This window comes from Zingiber officinale, chromosome 1A (genome assembly GCF_018446385.1).
Source record: "Zingiber officinale cultivar Zhangliang chromosome 1A, Zo_v1.1, whole genome shotgun sequence".
Lineage (NCBI taxonomy): Eukaryota > Viridiplantae > Streptophyta > Magnoliopsida > Zingiberales > Zingiberaceae > Zingiber > Zingiber officinale.
The window spans coordinates 143,176,806-143,197,986 of NC_055987.1; the positions used below are offsets into that span (position 1 = coordinate 143,176,806).

At 36.2% G+C, this 21,181-nt stretch overlaps 2 protein-coding genes across 3 annotated transcripts; one reads left to right on the forward strand and one right to left on the reverse strand.

Moving 5' to 3' along the window:
- Positions 1-90: 90 nt before the first annotated feature.
- Positions 91-16,752, forward strand: LOC122036900 (polycomb group protein EMF2B-like). Of its 2 annotated transcripts, XM_042596336.1 has the most exons (22): positions 91-256; positions 2,647-2,846; positions 2,998-3,163; positions 3,306-3,361; positions 3,904-4,018; positions 4,101-4,260; positions 4,382-4,450; positions 6,140-6,276; positions 7,822-7,881; positions 7,964-8,082; positions 9,539-9,603; positions 11,060-11,112; positions 11,321-11,374; positions 11,457-11,516; positions 12,889-12,935; positions 13,034-13,236; positions 13,328-13,601; positions 13,729-13,777; positions 14,930-15,013; positions 15,166-15,245; positions 15,962-16,051; positions 16,367-16,752. In XM_042596336.1, exons 2-22 carry the CDS (start codon positions 2,812-2,814, stop codon positions 16,488-16,490), a joined length of 2,100 nt encoding a protein of 699 aa, XP_042452270.1. In that variant the 5' UTR covers positions 91-256; positions 2,647-2,811; the 3' UTR covers positions 16,491-16,752. The 2 variants fall into 2 exon arrangements, with proteins under 2 accessions (XP_042452270.1, XP_042452277.1); XM_042596343.1 differs by lacking the exons at positions 91-256; positions 2,647-2,846 and having other exon boundaries at positions 3,109-3,163; positions 3,306-3,380.
- Positions 16,753-19,309: 2,557 nt separating this feature from the next.
- On the reverse strand, positions 19,310-20,907 carry LOC122036915. Its single transcript, XM_042596354.1, has one exon. It carries the CDS (start codon positions 20,649-20,651, stop codon positions 19,566-19,568), a length of 1,086 nt encoding a protein of 361 aa, XP_042452288.1. The 5' UTR covers positions 20,652-20,907; the 3' UTR covers positions 19,310-19,565.
- Between the last annotated feature and the right edge of the window lie 274 nt (positions 20,908-21,181).

Genomic DNA, 21,181 nt, shown 5'->3' on the forward strand with positions numbered 1-21,181 from the left:
TTTTTTTTTTAAAAAAAAAACATTTTCAGTATTTTATAAAAATTATTATCGGCTATTTAGTTACAAGCGACGCTAAAATCAAGCATTTGTGTAATCTAATTAGATTCGACCAAACACCCAGTCGGACGTCACCGGCTCAGCCCATCTGTAATCCCTAATTCGTTCTCCTTCCCCTTCTCCCCTCACTGATCGCTCCCAAGAATCGCTCACGACGGCCGTCGACCGGCTACGGCGGACGGTAGGCGGAGCTTCCATGGTATTTGCTTTCTTCGCTTCTCCTTCCTTGCTCTTCCTTCTCTCCACTCTTCTTCAGATTTCCTTTTATGCTCGTTCTCCCAAATGAAAATGTGAAAAAACTCGAAACTTTTATTGTCGTTCTATTAAAAAAATATGAACCTTTCTGTCCTCCGCTTCGTTCTCTTGGCTGAATTGCACCATCTTTAATTTCTTTAATCGTCAAGCCCCTTCTTTCCCGTGCGTATTGTTTTTGCCGTAGCTGTTTCGTGCTCTTTGAAAGTCCTTGTTGGTCATCTAAGTTTATGCTGTGCTTTCAATCCCAGCTCCAAATAACATAGGTGAAAGCAAAATGAGTTGAAGTCTACCTATATAAGAATGGAATAACAGTGATTTCAGTTCAGTTAGATTATGTACTTGTACTCATACACCTAAATGAAAACTGAAAAAGTGTTTTTGTTGCATTATGATTGACTGTCTTGTGGAATAGATTAAATAAATTACTAGGAGATCCGGTTCCAAGGTTTAAATGATAGTTTGGTGCAAGGGCATTAGTTTTTTACTGGAATGGCATAGTTTAGGTATTGTGCCATGTTAGCACTTGACACACTTTAATATGTATTAAAGCATGCTGAGATGACTTCTGACTCATTTAGTTCATTTAATCTCCTTAACTCTAGCTTTCAAGCTTTTGATTATTAAAATATAATTATTCTACATTGTTAGCTTATAATTTAGAATTAATATTAACTATACTATTCATAATTGTACCTCTTGTTAATGACCAAAATCCTTTAGTAATGAGTCTGATTAATGTTTGATGATATATGTTAGTAATTAATAAGTTAAATAATAAGTTTAATAAACCTCTTAAGTTAATGTATATCAATTAAATCTGTAGGTTCAATTGTATAACTTTTTTAAGTTTAATAAATTTTATCTTATTAATCAATAACTTAATAAGTTATTAACAAAATTATTTCTGAAATTTATAAGCAATTAATCAATAAGTTTATAACAATTAGTAGTAATATAACTTAAAATTAATTAAATCATTATGCTTTATAACCTAACTTTAATTTGGAAAGTACCATAATAATGTACATTAATTAAATTAACAACTTATAGGTTAATTAAATTACTTAATTAGTTTGTTATATATCCTACCCTCCCACCCACTCCAACCCCCTAGGTGAACACTCATGCCCCTCTGTGCAGCTGTTCTACATGGATCACCTTCACTTGATTAGGTGAAATGTGTGTTTCTTTGCTCTTTTCCGACTCTAGCTGCCACTTCCTCCCATTCTCATTTGAGTGTGTTTTCTCTTCTTCTCCTTATCTTGTTTAATACTCTATTTTGTTTTCTGGTTGTTGGATTCTTTGCATCTTGGCCAATGCTGGATGAGACATGCACTTGATTAGGTGAAATGTGTGTTTCTTTGCTCTTTTCCGACTCTAGCTGCCACTTCCTCCCATTCTCATTTGAGTGTTTTTTCTCTTCTTCTCCTTATCTTGTTTAATACCCTATTTTGTTTGGTTGTTGGATTCTTTGCATCTTGGCCAATGCTGGACGAGACATGACAAATCTCCATTGATTTTAGGCGATAATGTGTTGGCATTGGTGGCAGACCACAAAAATCCTATGTTGGTACAGTAGTTATTCAGGTCAACAATGTGGAAAGATATTTTTTGCTCATGGCAACCAAAAATAGTGTGATCTTTAAAAGTGTGCTTGTCGAAAGATATCTAATGTCTTACTTCAAGATGTTTGAAAGGTGTAAGCAAATGAAAGATGGATTGTTGAATCTATAATATATTTATGGTACGCAACAAAATTTTCTTCTGCTTATGAAAATTTAGGATGTGCCATAGGTTGTGAAAAACGAATTTATGCAAAAAAATGCACATATAGAGGACTTAATATGGAGGAGGAGCAACATAAAGAGTATTTATGTCCATGGTTAATAGACAAAGCAATCCTAATGTTTTGGTATTTGGAGTTAGCCAAAATTACTAGGGAACAAACATAAAGGTCTTGAACATATAAGCGGAGAATCTCTTCCCTGTGCTTCACATGAAATTCTCCTGTCATATTTATCATTTTTTTTCTTCTTGTCTCATTTGTGGAAGTCACATTTCATAAGTTTTCCCACATCTAAGTACTTGATGCTGCTTGTATAATAGAGATTTTGATGTTCTTGATACCTGGCAGCAGAATGCAGATAATTTGATGTTGACCAAACTTTGAGGTCAATCTTTTCATCATTACATAATGTATGAATCGTGAGTGCATAACTATTATTCAATGGATTATTCTTTTATTGTGTTTTACAGAGGGAAAAAATCTTTGGGCATATTGTTGCATTAATTTATACGAGTATAAAAATTCTTTTTATTGCTTGTTCATTTCAGGAGGGAAGCTGCATATAGCATCATGTACAGATAAAACTTCTTAAATCCTGGATAGCCTATTTATTGTGTACGGATGAATGCTGCTCACAGTGGGTTGTCACTGCACTTATTCTGTGAGATTGTTGAAGGCAGTGAAAACTTGTAGTTGGTCTCTTATCTTTTGAAATGCCAGGCTTACCTTTGGCCGTTCGAGATACCACGTAAGCCTAACTCTAAAAAAATCATATTGATAATAACTTCGATAGATTCTTGCCCACCTATAATCTTGAATTTTAATTTTTATGCTCCATGTATGTTACCAATTCTAAATTAAGAACAAGAGAAACCTTTCCATGCCAATCACTTTTGTAGGAATCATGGTTGCAGTTGTAGCCAATCAAGGACTAACCAAATTTGCCGTCAGCAATCTCGTGTTCGTTTGACTGCAGAAGAGCAAATTGCAGCGGAAGAAAGTCTTTCTGTATACTGTAAACCAGTTGAACTTTACAATATACTTCAACGTAGGGCGATACAAAATGTAAGTGTATGGACATTGTTTTGTTTTAATTAAGTTGGACTTTGTGGATAAATTCTTTAGTGTAGATGTATATTCTCAACTAGGTTACCTGTTATTATGAAAAAAATGTCAAATACTAACAGATTTTTTTCATTGTATTCAGCCTTCATTTCTGCACAGATCTTTGCTGTACAAAATACAGGCAAAGCACAAAAGGAGGTTCTTACTCTCTGATATAGTAATTTCTCTTTTAGGTGTAGCCATGTGTTTTTGTAATCATTTATTTGGCAAAAAGGCGAAGCGCTCGCCCCCCTTTTTTGTAATCATTCATACTACTGCTGGATGTGGTTTCCTTCCAATCTTCTATAGACTAGTTGTTCCTTTGATGTTTGAACTAAAAAAATAATCTTGTTGCTCTTGTCTTAATTGCTTCTATAACAAATGAAAAACCAATTTTGCCACACTGTTTGATTGAACATTCCATTTCCATCCTGATTTAAAACACAAACTTCATTTCCTATGAATATAGATTATTGGGCTTCTGTGACTGAAAATTAAATTTCTTGTCTTTTTTTTGAAACTTTTTCTCTTTTCCATTGGCATCACACATCTGAACTTCTCTAGGAATGGACAATTATAATAGTAAACTTTTAATATTCAGTTTCTTTATTGTATTTGAGATTTGATATGGTGCTTAAGTGGTTGAAACATATTTTAATTCTCTTCTTAACATATACTGACTCAGATTTCTTATCATGTAGAATTCAAATAACAATTTCTCTGATTGGAAGTCTGAATGCTGAGATAGAGCCACAATGTGTGTTTCCACTCTATGTACTATTTGCTAGGCCTATTGCTGATACTTTAGTTGCAGAGGTATATGAGTTTCTTACTCTGTTGTGAGCTTGTGTTTTTTATTCATTAAATGCTAAACTCTTCCTGCTATCATGGTCAACAGCACTGTGCAATGTACCGACTTGGTCATCCTCGTGTGCTAACTAATTTTGCTGAGTTTGGGAACACAGACAAAGCTGAAGCTAGCTTTCTGATTCCAGAGATTAAGAAGCTGACAACTGATGCAAGAGTTACCAATCTTGATATTATCATTATCAGCAAGGGTTAATGTTGCTTATTTCATGCATATGTGCATTTATCCTTTTGTCTTCTTTGTTATTTGACCGATATACATTCAATCTATCAATATTTGAGCTGCTTCGAATGATGTGTCTTATCTTTCAGGGGAATCAAATGGTGGTTCTGGTGAATATCTTTCATCGAGAGAACATGAAGAATGGCCCTCTTTTCTCAGTAAGTCATACTTAATTGTGGGATTGTATGATTCTTGCTTTTTCAAGAATAATGTGTGGGCATTGTTCTCATGCGGATTAGTTGTGTTGACTTAATAATTCAACATGCTTATTGAGTTGATTGATGTTTGAACAAGTAATTTTAGATGCCCAATAACAAATTTACTTGTGTAACAATGCTACTCAGAACCCTCATTCTACAATATAGTTCCAAAATAATCAGTGATGAAAGTTTAGGTTGATTCCTTGTGAACTCAGCATCTGGCAGGAGTTTTCATCAGACAATACAATAGAGTGTAATGATGTTATTAATCTCTATAACTGAAAAAACAGTGTCGCAGGCTGATGATACTGTATGTAAATGAATAGATAATTTGATTACTTAAAGTTTTTTGATATATCCAGTTTGTCTGGTCGTTTAAAAACTAAATTGAAGGATTCAAGGGGTGTTAGTGTTTTATAGTCTATCATAATTACTTTCTGAGATTTTGTTAGATTCTCTTTTCTATTGCTTTCTGAAACATGAGGCAACTAATCATATTAAGTTCTTCTTACCTTGCATTCTTCATTATCAAAATTTGACTTTGTCCATGCTATTAAAATTTGACTCTTCATAGAATATTTACCTATCATTTCTTAAATTCAAAGCACTTTGGACTATCGAATTGATCTTATGAATTTTTCCTTAGGCTCGTTGGCATTTTAATATCATTCTATTTTGGAAGCATTGGTAACTTACCAACATGATTTACTACTCTTCCATATTAGAAATTGATTTTGATTCCTTTTGTATGTTGGAACTAACTTGTAATCAGCCAATTCCCAGCATTATCACTTAAATAGTAGCAAAAGCTATCAAAGAATCATCTGCTAATCTTCTCTTTTTCTTTCAAGAGATACAAATGGAATATACAAAATCGAAGATGGAGCTAAGCAGGCTTAGCTCCATAGGGATGAGCATCTCTCTACTTTATGAATACACTGAATCATCCTGATGCCTGTGATCAGGAGCCTAATGTTTGCATATGAGATACTTAACCTTGGAGGAAAATTTTTGCCTAAGCATACTTGCTTACTTCTCCAAGTTAGTTAAGGACAATTTCAACGTGATTCAACTCGTATCATTCCTGTGGATGAAGTACCAAAGATAGGATCCGTTTCAATCAGTACTAAAGAAACTGTGTCAGACCAGGTGGTACAGTGACATTTACAGTATCGGGTGGTGGTTGGAATGATATGTTTTGGTTGTGCTGACTGTCATCAATTGACACTTGAAATTATGTTGCAAATGACTCTTTAAAGGGATAATGCAGCATCTTTAATCTCTTCTTTATCAAGATTGAGATCACTTTGTATTAAAATTTAATCTAAACTGATGAAAGTTCTCTTAGTAAAAGGAAAGTTGAAATGAGAAAAAGAAAACTATCCTGAGAAAGAATCTGCTACACTCTTCTTTCAATGTAAATACCAAATTTTCAGGATCTGGTAGAGAGCTGCATGTTCCTCTTAAATCCTCTATTCCTCTTTTCTATGTTACTTTTTGAAGTTGGACTTCTTCAAAAGTGGGTAAACACTGGACAAAGTGTGATATTGATCGCATAGATATCAATTCCTGTTATTGTTTTCTATGTGCAAGATATCTTTATTTGAACATAAAGCAATTAAATGTTGTTTCCTGTTCTGCTTTCAGAATGTGAAGGAAAGTGTCTCTGGGGGAAAATAGCAGTTAATTCACTTTGTTCATCAATGGAGAAATGTGTGACTTTGAGCTTAGGGCATCGAATGGATATGCTTTCAGCTGTTACTATGAAACCAAGCATTCTGCAGGTATGCAAAACATGATACAGTTCTTGAAAGTTTGTTAGGTGAATTAGGTAATGTGCTTGTATGATTAAGGTAGTGATTGAAATAATAGAAAACTTTCAAAACATCAATCATTTTAAGACTTACAGAATATTGTAAAATTTTCTTGAAGGGATTTTAATAAGCATTTCTTATATTAAAAATTAATCCCAATTATACATCTGTTTTCGTAATTATTTTTTCTGTAAAATTTTTTCTTAGTCATAATATTAATATTTGTGTTTGGCATTTAGTTTATTTTAACATAAAAAATCATTAGCTTGAGCTTGTAATGGGCCACATATGCACCTCACACTAGGCACAGTAATATTCTGATGACTCATGCCATTCTGAGCATAAATCACCTTATTGGTTTCTTCCAGAGATTAAAATATTACGTTGTTTCAGTCGGCAACTGTCGTATTGTTCTATTGACTGATCAAAATCAACACCGACTTGAAATGACGAAGATGTCAAGAGGCACAACTACTTGTTCTAGCTTCTAGCTGTTTTGACTAGTGTTTCAGTCTTTTTTTTTCCTTGTTGAGATGAGGCATTAGACTTAATTCTTCTCCTAGTTGTTTCTTTCTTTGAGATGAGACACAGTAGGTCAATAGCGACATGTCAACAACATGCCAATTTTCTTCTCTGAGATGGGAGACAACAAAGACAGGTTGATAACATGCCAATTTTCTCCTTTGAGATGGGACACAAAAACAACAGGTTGATAACATATGATTCTTCTCCTCAACATCTTCCTCTTTGGGAAACAATAAGGGTGAGTGCAAAAAAGGTAAGTCTCCCTTCTTCTTCTACTAATCAACACCAGTTGTGCATCAATGGAAGGCTTTTTTTTACATGCCAAGTCCAAGAATAACCAGTCCACCTCTAGGGAGGGCAATGGAAAAGGGGCGGGATGAAATAGTAAAATCTCATGAATTTGTTTGTTTTTTTTTTTAAATTCATACATGATTACTGCAAGAGACAGGTACTATTTCATGCTCTTCTAAGACTCACTTGTTCCTCTCCCTTTCTTGATAAGTTCAAGTCATCTTTTTACCTACTCTCTCTTCTTTTAAGTTTGTCAATTTTCATTCCTATTATATGAATTCATTTTGAAAAAACACATGACATTTTCCAGTGCTCAGACAAGATGTGTGAAAACCAAGTTATTTTATTGGATGTTATATATTTTTTTTTCAGTTGAAATGACGATGTACCTTTCATTGTGTAGACAATGTAGTTTATTCTTAGGTCAGCATAGCTGGTTCTTTTGACCATGGTTGAGATCTCAACTGATCACATAATAAGAATGCATTGCAACATGAGGCTACAATTTTTGCCAATCTATTCTATGCCATAAGCACAGTATTGTTCCCCTGTTAAGTCATATCTGACCACATTCATTGATTTTCCTTTTATGGTAGTATTGCTTCAGTTAAAAGAAGTAAGCTCTTTGCAACTAGTAAAATTTTGCTATCATGTTCCTTTCTGTATTAGTTATGTTACTGACATCTTTGCTATCGGCAGCCAAAATACTTGGAAAGCCATGGCAGCATATTTTTTCAAACTCAAAATATGGATTCAGCAGTAAGTTCATGTTCTTATATTATTGCTTGTTGAGTTTGAAGACTAAAGCTGTTACATTGATAACTTCTTTCCTTCGTTTAAGAGTACTTGCCAAGTCCAAGTTAGCATATCTGCTCAAGAGGTGGGAGCAAGTGAGATTTCTCCTTATGATCTTTACTCGTACGATGATATTCCAACATCATCTTTACCTCACATTATCAGGTTGTTATGGGTTGTTGTACCACAACTAGTAATAATCAGTATCCTATTTCTTACATAACACTAAAGAATCCTCATGCTGTGTTTAGTGTGTTGCAACACTTCCAATTTTGTTCTGCTAATTGCCAGTTTTAATTTTCTTATGTTATTGTTTGCCCATCGATACATAAATTTCTGGAATGTCTGTTTATTATAGTTGAATTTATGGGAAAGATCTGTATCAGATTAATTTCATGTGCTAATTATTTTTTTGTTGATAATATTTATAGTTTCTCTCTAGCTGTTATTATGTTAGTTCCCCTGCTTGGATCAACAAAAACTTCTGCTTGAAGGTGCAATGTCAATAATGACCAATGAATCCTGAATTTTAGGCCTTATATATCGTCTTGTAATCACTGTTATGCATGGCCTTTCCCTACTAGGTTATTGAATGGCCTTTCGTTTAGGGGAAAAAACATATCTTACAAGAATGTATTGAAGCAGTTCACTGATTTCTGTTACATTTCCTCTTTTTTTTTCGCTTTCCAATTTTTTTCATAATATTTTTCATATTTTCTGAGAAGATCAAGCATCTACTGTGTAAAAAAATAAAATTATTACATGAGAATGTCAAAGTGTTGATATATTTTTAAAAAATTTCTATTCACTTTCCAATTTTTTTTTCTGGAAAATGAGAACCATAAATAGAAAATGGAAAATTTCACCAACCATACAAATGTCACATTATTTGGTTCAGTATCTAGCCATCTGCTTGGGCCTTAACTTGCCTTTGGTAATTGCTTGCCTTTCTTCATGGTCTAAGCAATACTCTTACTTCATATTAACGTGGACATCTTTTTTGAGCTGAAATCCTTTATCATTCATTGAATAACTGTGAAAAAAGCTTTAAAGGTAGTGCAATTTATGTACAATAAATTCCTCTTTCTTATTGCTGAACTTTTATTTTTAACAAAGACCACCCAATTAAGTTTTTTGACAAAACCGACCTTTTAGACACACACCAAATTAGATCCCAATTAATATAAATGTTGGTTTGGCTCAGCTTTGACACAATCACACTGACTCCAACTTGTGTCTGACTCAAACCCAATTTAAGATCAACTGGGTCCACATGTAACCGCAAATAATCTAATCCTAAATAGAATAAATTTAGTGTCATTAACAACCATCAAACTGTGGTTACTCCCACTCATTGTTATCTTCAGAATTTTTCACTACCAAACTTTTAAGGTTATCACAGTAATACTCACCAGGATCCTTGTCATTTGCTTCTTCTGTTCTATTTTCTAATTCTCTTATCTTACTTTTTCACAATAATGAACAGTTTGGCTTTTATTATATAGTTCATAGTCTCGGCAATCATTATATCTCATGTCTGTCAGTTCATAGGAACTTTTCGAGTTGTCTGCTAATCTTCCTTTCCTAATTAGTCTATTTTTTTGTTTCTTTTGCTTTGTAGATTGAGAAAAGGAAATGTTCTTTTTAACTACAGATACTACAACAACTTGCTGCAAAAGACTGAAGGTGAGTTTCTCTTATTCAACTATTTTCTAATATTCCACAAGTCTAGTTCTAAATAGTAAACATATTTGCTTCTGTTTCTCTACTGCTTATTGTAACAGCAAGAATCACCTTGGATGAATTCCTAATCCATTTTAGTTGATATTCATATGCAATTAGCTTGTTATCTAAAATGTCGTCTACCTAAGTGTAATCCTATTTTATGTGTTAGCTTTACTAGCATGACAACTTTATTACTCTTATTAATAATATCAGTTCTTTGTCTTAGACTCTTAGTACAAAGTTCTAACCTTGTGAATTTAAGCACTATGTTGGAAAATGTCTCTCTGGCTATTAAATTGACTTAATTTTGCAACCATACTGATAGCCATCTGAGTCGAGCATCATAAAATCTTACATTTTTCTTTTTCTAATTTGTGAGATCCCTAATCATTTTGGTTAGTGCACAATTTAACACATCAGCTCTTTTTTTTAATTTTGGACTGCCATAGGTTAAATAAGCTTATTGAAATTCAGTTGTAAATGTATTGATAGATATGCCGTTATACAAGCTAATGTAATGTGTATTTGCTGGAAGTAATATTGATATAAAAGAAAATTCTGTTATATTTTTGCAAGAATCCCCTGTTTATCTTACTATGCTCTTCTGCTTTCTCTCAGCATTCCTCTTGTCTTCTCTCTTCTCCTCCACTTTCCATCATCTTACTTGATTGCTTTGGTATACTTTTCCTTCCTCAGGCCTCTTCTCTCCCTAATTATTGTCACCTTCTTTCCAGTTCCCTGACTTCTTGTTCTTTCTTTCCTCCGTACCCTCTTCTCCCTCTTCTCTTTGTAACCACTGACATTTACCCTTCATCTCTTATAAAGCTTGACATTTACCCATGAGTAGGGTTGAGCACAGTTCTGTTTTCAGTTTGTAAATTTTCAAACCAAAACTAGACCAAACAAAACTACTAAGATTTCTGAACTGAACTGAAACTTTTATTTTGGTTTAGTTTAGACCAACTAATAAGTAAATATAGCTTATACTACTTCATATAGAAATTGGACAGTTTAATATATATATATGGACTATGGAGTTATTCCTAAATACATATAATGTGATTGTGAGGCTACTGAGTAAAGAAGGGTGAAAAAGATTGATTTAGGAATACATGACTATGTTTTTTTGGTTTTTGAATAGTAGTTATGATGTAAATTAATGGTATACTGGGCTATGCTTGGTACTTTCACTATGCTAGCTTGGTCAATGGAATCATAGATACTAACCAATGCATACAATCCTTCGTATTCAAAATTTGGCCTGATGGAGGGCCTGTAAGATGTTTGAAGTTTTGGTTTCTTTGCATCTTGTCTCATGTTTGTGACAGACTAGCCCTGAAAATTGTGTTTCTAGCTCTTCTGTAACTGCATCATTTTCTGTTTATTTCAAGTTTTTGACCTTTACTCTAAATAACAGTTACAGAAGACTTCTCTTGTCCTTTTTGTTTAGTGAAGTGTGCGAGCTTTAAGGTAATGTACATGCTGCTTCTGCATTGTTTTTACTACTTTTGTAGCAAAGGTGATTACGCTCATCCCAGGCACCCTTCACAACCCGTCTCCAAGTTCCGTGGAGGGGGGTAAATTACGGAGTCAGCTTATAGCCGACCACCAAGTTAGTTAGGGGGTGGGAGGTGTTGTTTATACTACTTGGTTTCATATGTGGTGGTGTTTTCTGCAGGGTCTCAGATACCACTTGAACTCTTCCCATGACCTATTCAATTTTGAATTTTGGGTTCGTAAGCTTTTGGAATTCTTTTTTGCATATATGGTTTGTGTCTAGCATAACATGTATTGTTTGGCTGATCTTTCCTCAGGTAACTGAAGAGTATCAAGCTGTAAATGTTTCTGTGAGAACTGATGTATGGAGCTTTGAGGTTAGATTCCATTATCCATACCTTTTCTTGAAGTTCTGTGATTATACTTTTCTAGTAAAATCATTGGCGCTGATTAGCCTGCTTATTATGAAAATGCTAAGTAGGACTTACTGTGATAAAAATTTATCTTCTGATAAAACTTGCTGCATCGTATAATTGTAGGTAAGTATGGAAATGAACAGGCAGAAAGGTCTTTAGACCTATTCTGACTCATCAGACATTGAGTTATTCGTGGTAGAGAAGGCTGGCTTAAATATAATAAAGCTACTTTACTAGTTCAAAGATGACTGGTCTGATAGAATAAATCAATTCAGGATCTAAGTTACAATTTTTTATTTATTTCTACTAGGTATTAAATATGATTTTATTTGCATTTGCACTTCTAGTACACCTAGTACTCTTAATCAGACCAGGTTATTGTAAAGCATATCAAATGACCCCTATTTTTTTTTCTTCTCTCTTGTGGGATTGTATCAACCAAGATCCACGTATCTTTTTGCTGTGTCACCTAGCACATTCTATCAAGGGCCTTGCTTACACCTAAATCACCTTATCCTATATTCTAGAAAATGCTACACTGAGTGTGGATAGCGCGATGGACCTAAGTTAAAAAGAAAAAGGAAAAATGGATTTGTGGTTTTACAAAAAGTGCACACTTGACTAAATGTTGGTAAGTGAAAAAGTGCGCCATATCCAGCCGAACCTTTAGATCAAATTCCAAATTCCTGTAGGCTCTGCAGATACCTTGCATATCGCTGCCTCCTACCTCTCTTTCTTCCTGTGAGAATTTGGCCTTCTTCCTTCTATTTTTGCTATGCTCAACTTTTCCTGAGATAACCTAGATCAGCTCCTCTTTGAACAGTCACGGTCCATCCCTTCATGAATTCTCTATTTCCCCTGCTGCCATTCCTCCTTGCTGAAGAAGCCGCACCAAGAATCTGCCCTGTGAAGATCTTTTCCTGTTGTTGCCGGCACAACCCCTCTGGTGAGCTGATAGGGGGCTTCTTTTCCCCAATCCAAGACCTTGGAACCCATCATTCTTGAAAGATGCAGATGCCATTTTTGATTAATAATGCCAGCATCAAAATCTGGACAACAAGTGTATGCCACACAGTGTGAACATTTGATTAAACACTTGTGAGCAATTCTGAAAAATCTTTGACGTTTTGGCATCTTTTGTTGACATAGACGCTGAAAAAAATCCCAACTTGTGTAACTCAATAGGAAGTAGAAAGTTAGGGAACTCCAAATGTTGTATATTGCATGGATTTAGTACCTGGTATTCTCTCTTCCCAAGTATACTGCTGAGTTTTCTTATCCAAAATCAGAATATCTGTATCTATCATGTTTTCTAATCTATGTGATGTGTCAGGTTGCATCAGATGGAAATGATCCAAGACTGCAAACTTTTTTCTACCGGTAGTCCTGTTTATGTTACTTCAGTTCTTGTTTGGCTTTGCACTATTTTTTTGTACAGAACTGGATTCCTTGAACTGAAAGTGAAAATTGAATGGCAGCTCAAACTTCAAGAAACGTAGAAGATCCAAGAATAATGTTCAGACAGCAAGCCATGTACATCCACATGTTTTGGAATCAGGTTCACCTGAAGGATCATTGGCAGGTTCTCGCAAAGAATATTGTAACAAAGATAATGCCACATGCTACTCTCAAAGGCCTTATGCATCTACAATAGATGGTTCACTCACAAATGGGTATAATGGTATGTCGAGTTCAGATTTTATTATCATATTTGAATAGTAGACAAGAAATGGAATTGTTTATGCTACTATCATTTGATACCTCTTGTAAAGATGAAGGAAAGGGTTGTAAATCATTCCTACACGGGGCTCACTTGCTCCCTATGAGGCATAAACCTGAGATCAGTTCACAACATTGTCATGCCGAAGAGTACACACGACATGTATTATCTAGCCCGGACACTTTTGGCATATGTGCATCCACAAATCAAGCTTCCACCAGTAATGAATTTACCCAGCAAGCATCTGCAACCAATTTAGCTTCACAAAATATGCTGCAGTTTGCAAAGACACGGAAGATATCTGATGAGCGTGCTGATCCAAGAAAGTTAGTTTCCATCTCATTCTAACCTGCACTGATAGAAAAGTGATATTTTCTGAGGGATGCAAAATTTTATGTAGTGTGTGCCATATCAGTTTCTATAATATGCTTACTAATCTTTATCATCTAACAGTCGCGCACTTCTACAAAAGAGGCAGTTCTTTCATTCCCACAGAGCTCAGGTGAATCACGATATCTCTCACTCTTTTCCTTTCAATTGTTATATGCATGTGTGTTTTCAGGATATTACTCAGCTACATTACTCATACTATATACGAGATGTGAGTATAGATCTAGATGTCAGACACATCAAGATTACCAAGCAGAAACATGAGGCAAGGGATGTAAGTAGTTAATACTAGATACCTTATCCAAGGTCATGCCATGTCAGTATGGGTAGTGAGCAAAAATTGGAATTCAAACCAAACCCAGAAAACCCAACCGAACCGACCTAAAAGTTTTAACTATTTTTTTTTCAGGTTTCAGGGTGTAAGACATTCCTTAGGATTTAGATCTGTTTTTGAGTTTCTATATAAAACATCAAACAATCCAATTCAGACCAGTTGTGTAATTAGTTAGTTATAATACATCAAAATATGTAATTATATTCCATCTAGTTATTATTCAAAATAGACCTTTGAAAGAAACACCAATCACTCTTGTTTAATTGTTTCCAGTTTTTGTTTGTTCTATAATCATTTTCTCTCTTTTGAGATGCCAATGGATGTTTACTACTAGTGAAATGAATATTGATTCTATTTTACCTGTATTATTAAATGAGTAAATCTTTCCATGATTTTGCAACCATAAAACTTAAGAAATTTAAAAGATCAAAAAAAAAAACCTAAATACAGTAACCCAAAAGTGGAAATCCAACCAGACCCAATTCAAAAATTCTGTTCTGGATATATGTTATAACTGGGTTTGGGGTTTACTGAAACTTTTTAGCATCAGAGCTCCTCAGATTCCCCATTGGGAGTGGAGGCCATAAGATTTTAACAAAGAAATGTTGAGCTTCTTGATCTACGTGGTTCAACACAGGAGAAAGGATCTGAAGTTTAGCCTGCTTGATTAGTTTTTTTGATGGGACTCCTTGGGAAGTGAACATGTACACTGCCTCTTGACTATGATTTGGAATTGAAAAATGAGATTGCAGAACATTGTTGCATATCTTCAGAACAGTGTACATGCTTCTCAGAGCAGAGATAATTGGCATATACATTGATGTGCGTCTTAAATATTGCTGTTTAGCCTTTTCTCTATAATTTTCATTTCCTTCAATTACTTGATCAGTTTAATTGTAAAGTTGAGTTGTAATTGTTATTACATTGAAGCCAATGGCGCTGGAGCAAGTATTTTCAGATCGGGACAGCGAAGATGAAGTTGATGATGACATTGCAGATTTCGAAGACAGAAGGGTATTATTATATTGTCCCAACTGAATAACTATCTTTCCTTATGAATAATTTGTGACAATAAACAAGAAACTGAATTATTGTTTCTTATTTTCTTGTCCATTTAGTTATTGCACTTAAAAATTTTAACATTTCCATGATGCTACATGATTCAGATGCTTGATGATTTTGTGGATGTGACAAGGAATGAAAAACAAATAATGCATTTGTGGAATTCTTTTGTAAGGAAGCAACGGTAATTCTTTTTTCCTTAAGCCAAATAATACCTTTTGCAGAGATGCCTTCCTTTTTTTTTTTTAAAACTCAAAAGGACATTTGTTTCACTAATTATTTGCTTGTTTAATTGACTGAATATTCTCATCATGGAAAAGCCATTTCTTACCCTTCAAGGAGATATATAATTGAATGGGTTTTTCCTTGGAATTCTATGAATATTTGTTAAGTATGATGATTACCATATCTAAACTTTTGGGTTCCAAATCCATTGTGCATTAGCTGAAAAATAAATCTGAACTTTAGGATACAGTATGATTTGGGATCATGGAAATGAGTGAATATCTCATTCAGATGAGAATTAATACAAGGAAACAATGGCACAGAAGTGGGAGAGTTAACATCTGTCTTTGGCACTTTTCTCACATTGAATATGGAGTCATGTCTCCAGTTACTAGACGTGATCTGCTAGGGAGGAACCCATGATGGTTTCTAGATGGTACAAAATTAGGCTACTTTGTTGGAGCTTGGGAGGAACAGAGTCACAACATTAATTGTTGGGAACTCTGATCTTTGCCAGCCAACTAGACATTAGTGGCTGCCACAAGCCTTGTTCCATAGAAATTTTAAACCTATTAATTTTTTCCTCGTTAAAATATCTGTTCATGTGATAAGAAATTTGATTGTTTAAATTGTGCAGACTCAACTAAGCTGCCTATTATTTGTTTGCCCTTGCAGTGTTCTTGCTGATGGCCACGTTCCATGGGCATGCGAGGCATTCTCCCAGCTCCATGGGCAAGCTCTTGTGCAGTCTCCTGCTTTAATGCGGTATTCTCTAAATTGATAATGCTGAATATTAATCCACATGGTTATGCTGGTTCACTCCTTTTTATTGCATGCAACAAAAATTCGCTTAACTCAAGATACATTGTTATTTTTTCCCGAGATCTCATTTTTAAGCCATTTCTACTGTCAATATATTGAATGACGACTTCTGGGTTGTATTTTGCAAGTTAGTTGATAACCATTCTAATGAAAGGGTTTCTTACCCGTTGCTTCTTTTGCAGTTCCAGTATCTTTGTAAATTTTCAAAAATCCAAGCGATGATGATATATCTTACAATGTTTCATTTTCCGCTTGCAGGTGTTGGAAGTTATTTATGATCAAACTCTGGAATCAGAGTCTTTTAGATGCTCGAACCATGAACAATTGTAACCTAATACTCGAGCGATTTCAAAATGAGACCTCAGGCCCCAAGCAAAGCTGATTCATATAAACCCTCTTTTGTTAGAGTGGGTGGCTGGTAAAACAACCAGAGCAACTTGGGGCGAACAAACCACATCCTGACCGTTGCACCCCCACCATTTTTTGGGGGGTTTCCTCGTGTTGATTTTATTTTGGGGTAATTATTTGGGGTATTATTGTCTTCAACTGTAGATTGTTTGTTGGGGAGTATTGTCAAGTTTGTCCACATATTCTGAGGCGGTCTCTTTCAATTATGAAAAGCTTCAATGACTTTATTTTCTGAATCTTTTATCAATTATAGTTCACGATTGCTGCCGTTCAAAGCCTGGAGCTTTGGTTGAGTTGTGCTTACCATGTTAGAACTTTTTTGGTTTTCATCTTTTGCCTCTTTTTTTCTAGAATAGAAAATGTTCATCGAACTATGAAAATGTTCATCTAACAATTGCAAATCTTTATGTGAATAAATACTGATTATTGAATCAACAATTAAAATTCAAGAAATTGCTTCAAAAGCCGATATGAATCAAAGAACACATTCCATCTTTTCAAGTAAAAGGAGGACGATAACAACAATAATCAAGTTTTAGTGGGTATCCCACTAAGTCAGCAGCTTTAAGTAAAAGGATGATGAAAAAAAATAATTGTTTTAAGTAAAAGGTTGGACATAAACAAACTCTTTCATTTCTATTGTCTCTATTGCATCTAATATTCAGTCCTTTCTTGATGAAGTGCCTAACAATGTAAAACTCTCCGATAAAAGTAAAGTTGGGGTTCCAAGTAGACATCTAATTTGCACCGCTGTTCATGTAAACGTGTAAGAGATGAAACCATTTTATTGGGTGCAAATCCCTCGGTTCACACTTTGTAAAATACTGAAAAAAAGAATTAACAAAATAGAAAACACTGATAAACCAACAATATTTTTGAATATTATGAAAAGTGCACCATGCGGTTAAGTTACTACAGCAGAGCTAGATTTGATTATATTAAATCTTGGGTCCAAAGGAGGATCCATGCACTGAACTTTAACCAGATTATTTAAGATACTTGGAGTTCTGTTTTTAAGTTGCATAGCAACAGAAGACTTCTTATAGCTACGTGCAGAGAGGACTGAGATACCTCAAAATCTTTTGAGAAAAGCATTAGCTCACGTCTAGGTAGAACAAAGGTTCACAATTCAGGGCACTAAATAAATTGTACGAGTATACAACTAAAAAAAAGAAGGCCATTGATCAGCAAAAACATTAGACTTCAGCAGTGGAATTATTATCTTGTAGGATCTGATTCGTATTGTCTACAGCATGTGGTTTAACTTGCCATAACATAATGCAAGCATGTTCCAAAGGCAAGGATCACTCATATGCAAGCATGTGGTTTAGCTTGCCTTTGTAGTTTGGTACCATGTTAAGTTTGATGCAAGAAGAAACTATGTTATGTTATTACAGGTTTGACCACCTGTAATTTATGGTCAACTGGGGAAAAGGTAATCACATCCTACCTTAGTTGTTCATATTGAAGTATATATTTTTAACTCTTTTGAAGGACCACAACAAAGGGTTCTTATTAACCTAAAAACCTGATAGAAACTATTTAAATTTGGATAAAAATAATTCCCGGACCACAGTGTGTCACTTGTATTTCCAGACTATTTGAAACATGAACATAGTGTACCAGTGAATGCTGTTTTAGGATGTTACAAATTACAGTTTCAAGAATAGTTCCAACTATTTGGCTACATTAAGACACAATCCATGTAAAGTATTTTGCAATGTTAATCTGCCAAAGACAATTTTAGACTTTTATGGTTTTATCAGTACATCAAGAAACAACTTTAATCTTGTATGGTTCTGTCAGTATAATCAACAAGAACGGACCATGTAAAAATGATTTAATGGATATGACATAATACACTACAATAAGAATGGAGTTACACAAACTTACAAACATATAGAATCAGAAATATTGTTTACACAGATTCGACTTAAATGTTGTCTTGGCCTGTTCCAGTGGTAGGATTCTCTGATACTACCCAAGCAATTTTAAATGCTAGGCAATATAGGTGCACAGGATTTTAAGATGGAATGAGTAAATAATATATTAGGTTTACAGATAAAACAATAGATTTAAAATCCTTTGATGACTATTTGTTTTGAACTTTCTTGAATGTTAAACTAATACTAATCTAGGAAGTAACAAGATAGATGATTGGCTTATCTTCTTTTGATAGAGCGGATGTTAGTCTTTGGCTATTAACATTTAATTCCATTTCTTTCAACTGTCTTATGACATTGTAACTAGGCTGAGGCAGGAAAGCCGCACATGCACTGAGCATAATAAAATGATCCTGCTTGTTGGTCTTTCATCGGCAGCTAATGCTAATCACAAGCCCTCTATCTATGATGAGTGAATCACTTTCAGAGGAGGGATCGATACTACCTTATATAGCAAATCTTTAAAGAGTAGCAGACACTGCAGCTGAACATTTTATTTTTTAAAAATCAAGGAACTTCCAATACTGGACTGTAAAGGTGCTTAAGTTCTAGAGATCAAAGTTACTAAAAATTAGTACAATGACCGATAAAGCACTAATACTAATACATGAGGTCAACAGGAAGAAGATTTTTATTTTGTTTTGAAAGAAGGTGCTGATCTTTGGCAAATGAAATGAGTTCCAATGCTGTCCTACAGCATATCCTAATTCTGTTGAGACTAAGAATAACTTTCAGAAGAAAATAACAAATGTTGAGGATGTCAAGACCACACAAAGGAATGGAAAGATAATTCTAGAAAAAAATGGAAAAATTTTCATGCATAGAAAAAAAGAATGTTTGACAAGTAAGATCTACAATCTATTTTTTTCATTGTGTATTATCGCAAAGAAGTTACATCAAACATCTTGCCCAACTAGGGAAAAAAAAGAATGTTGTATTCCACAAAATATTCTCCCAGTTTTCAACCACTAAAATCAAAAGTGAAAAGAAAAACATACAAGGAAAATATTCAACAGTACACAAGATCCAAGTATTCAGTAAGCAGCGGACACACCTGTTCAGCAGTAATCTCAAGGAGCCTTTGAAGCAATCAACCTCGATAAGTATCAAATTCGCTGTTGAGACTCGATCAGAAGTGCATTGAGCATAATGTGAAGCGCCGCTTCATACACCACGCTATCGTAGTGCATCCCATCAGCTGTGCATCCTCGTCCGCAGCCGTGGCTCAAGGATCCAATATCTAGCAGTAAACAAGGTCCGCCGTCGCTTCTCAGGATGGTGCTTTCCCCAAGCTCCCGGTCATACTCATCCCACACCGTATCATTCATCCTTGCCCTCTTCTCCTCGGTGTTCAGCATCGAATTGACCAGAGTCGGCAACCCCAACCAGAACATATGGGGTGGCTGCGCTGGCGCAGTCGAAAGCAACGCCACGGCGGCCCGCTTGAGCGAGGCGAGAGACTCGCCGTAGAGGGACGAGTTGGCGAGATGTAGCATGTGCCAGAGGCCGGAACCTAGGACGACGACGTCAGGGCGGGAGGCGGGACTGCGGCGGCGGAGGACGCGGAGGAGATCCGTGAGGTTGGATTCGAAGGGGGCCCAGACGAAGTCGATGGTGAAGCCTCGATCGGAGAGAGAGGCGTGGTAATCAGAGTGGCGACGGAAAAGGTCGGCCTCGACGGGCGGGAGGGCGACGGAATCCAGGAGCAGGCGGAGGACGGCTAGGGTGAGAAGCCTGGCCTGGGAATCCCCGGCGACGACGATCCAAGAACCATTGAGGAGGACGGAGGCGTCGGGGCGGGGGACCCGCTGGAAGTCGCAAGCCGCAGCGTGGGCTTCCGGGGCCCATTGCCATGTCACCGAGGAGGAAGGGGTTTCTCGATGCCAAGTGATGTCGTGGAGGAAAGGGATGCAGGAGGAGAAAGGGACAGCGGGAATTGGATCGGAGGAAGAAGAGGAGGAGGAGTTGGCGCCGGCGTCCGAGGAGGGCGAGAGAGAGGAGAGGAGGAAGACGGAGAGGGAGGGCAGGTGGGGAGCGAGGTGGACAACGACGGCGAGGGAGATGAAGAGGGCGCCGCTGAAGAAGAGGACCTTGTTGCGGCTGAGGTGCCATCCGGCCATGCCAAGGGGCAGAAAGAGGACGATGCACGCTGCTAGGACGCCCAGCTGCGACGCCAACGCCGGGCCCATCATCGAAGACGGGTCCAAGGCGGTCGCCGCCTCGACGATCGCGTCCCACCCGTCCGTCGGATCTCGGAGGAGGGACGACGGAGATCGGCCGATGGGGGAAGCTGGCGGAGGAGGGAGGAGAAGGGAGAGGAGAAGAGCCGATTGGGGAGGCAGTAAAAAGGAAAGGGGTGCAGATCGGGTGAGGGAGGGGCGTCACCTCACAGAGATGGGAACAGAACACCGGAAGCAGGTGAGGTTCGGAGCGGCGCAGGTTAGCCGTATTAGTCGGCGTGAATCTAATGAGAGCCGGCAAAACTGTACGTTGACATTTTGTAGTGGGATCCCATGTGTGGTAGGTGTCCGGTGAGATTTCTTGCAATAGGTTCTCGAGCTGATAATCGAATAAAATAGACGGATGGAATCGGATAAGGGGCTCTTTGGAGTTTTACAAAACTAAAACTTGGGATTCTTTCAACTGTTAAAGTACCGTAGACTTTTACTTTGGTAAAAATGCACCTTAATTTTAACAAATTATAACATGGGTGTTTTTTAAT

Excerpts from the sequence above, each read along its gene's own strand:
- LOC122036900 (XM_042596336.1), top strand. The coding sequence starts at position 2,812 with ATGCCAGGCTTACCTTTGGCCGTTCGAGATACCAC. Across the intron at positions 4,019-4,100 it reads CTGATACTTTAGTTGCAGAG|CACTGTGCAATGTACCGACT; the intron begins GTATATGAGTTT and ends CATGGTCAACAG. Across the intron at positions 13,602-13,728 it reads GAGCGTGCTGATCCAAGAAA|TCGCGCACTTCTACAAAAGA; the intron begins GTTAGTTTCCAT and ends ATCATCTAACAG.
- LOC122036915 (XM_042596354.1), bottom strand. The coding sequence starts at position 20,651 with ATGATGGGCCCGGCGTTGGCGTCGCAGCTGGGCGTCCTAGCAGCGTGC.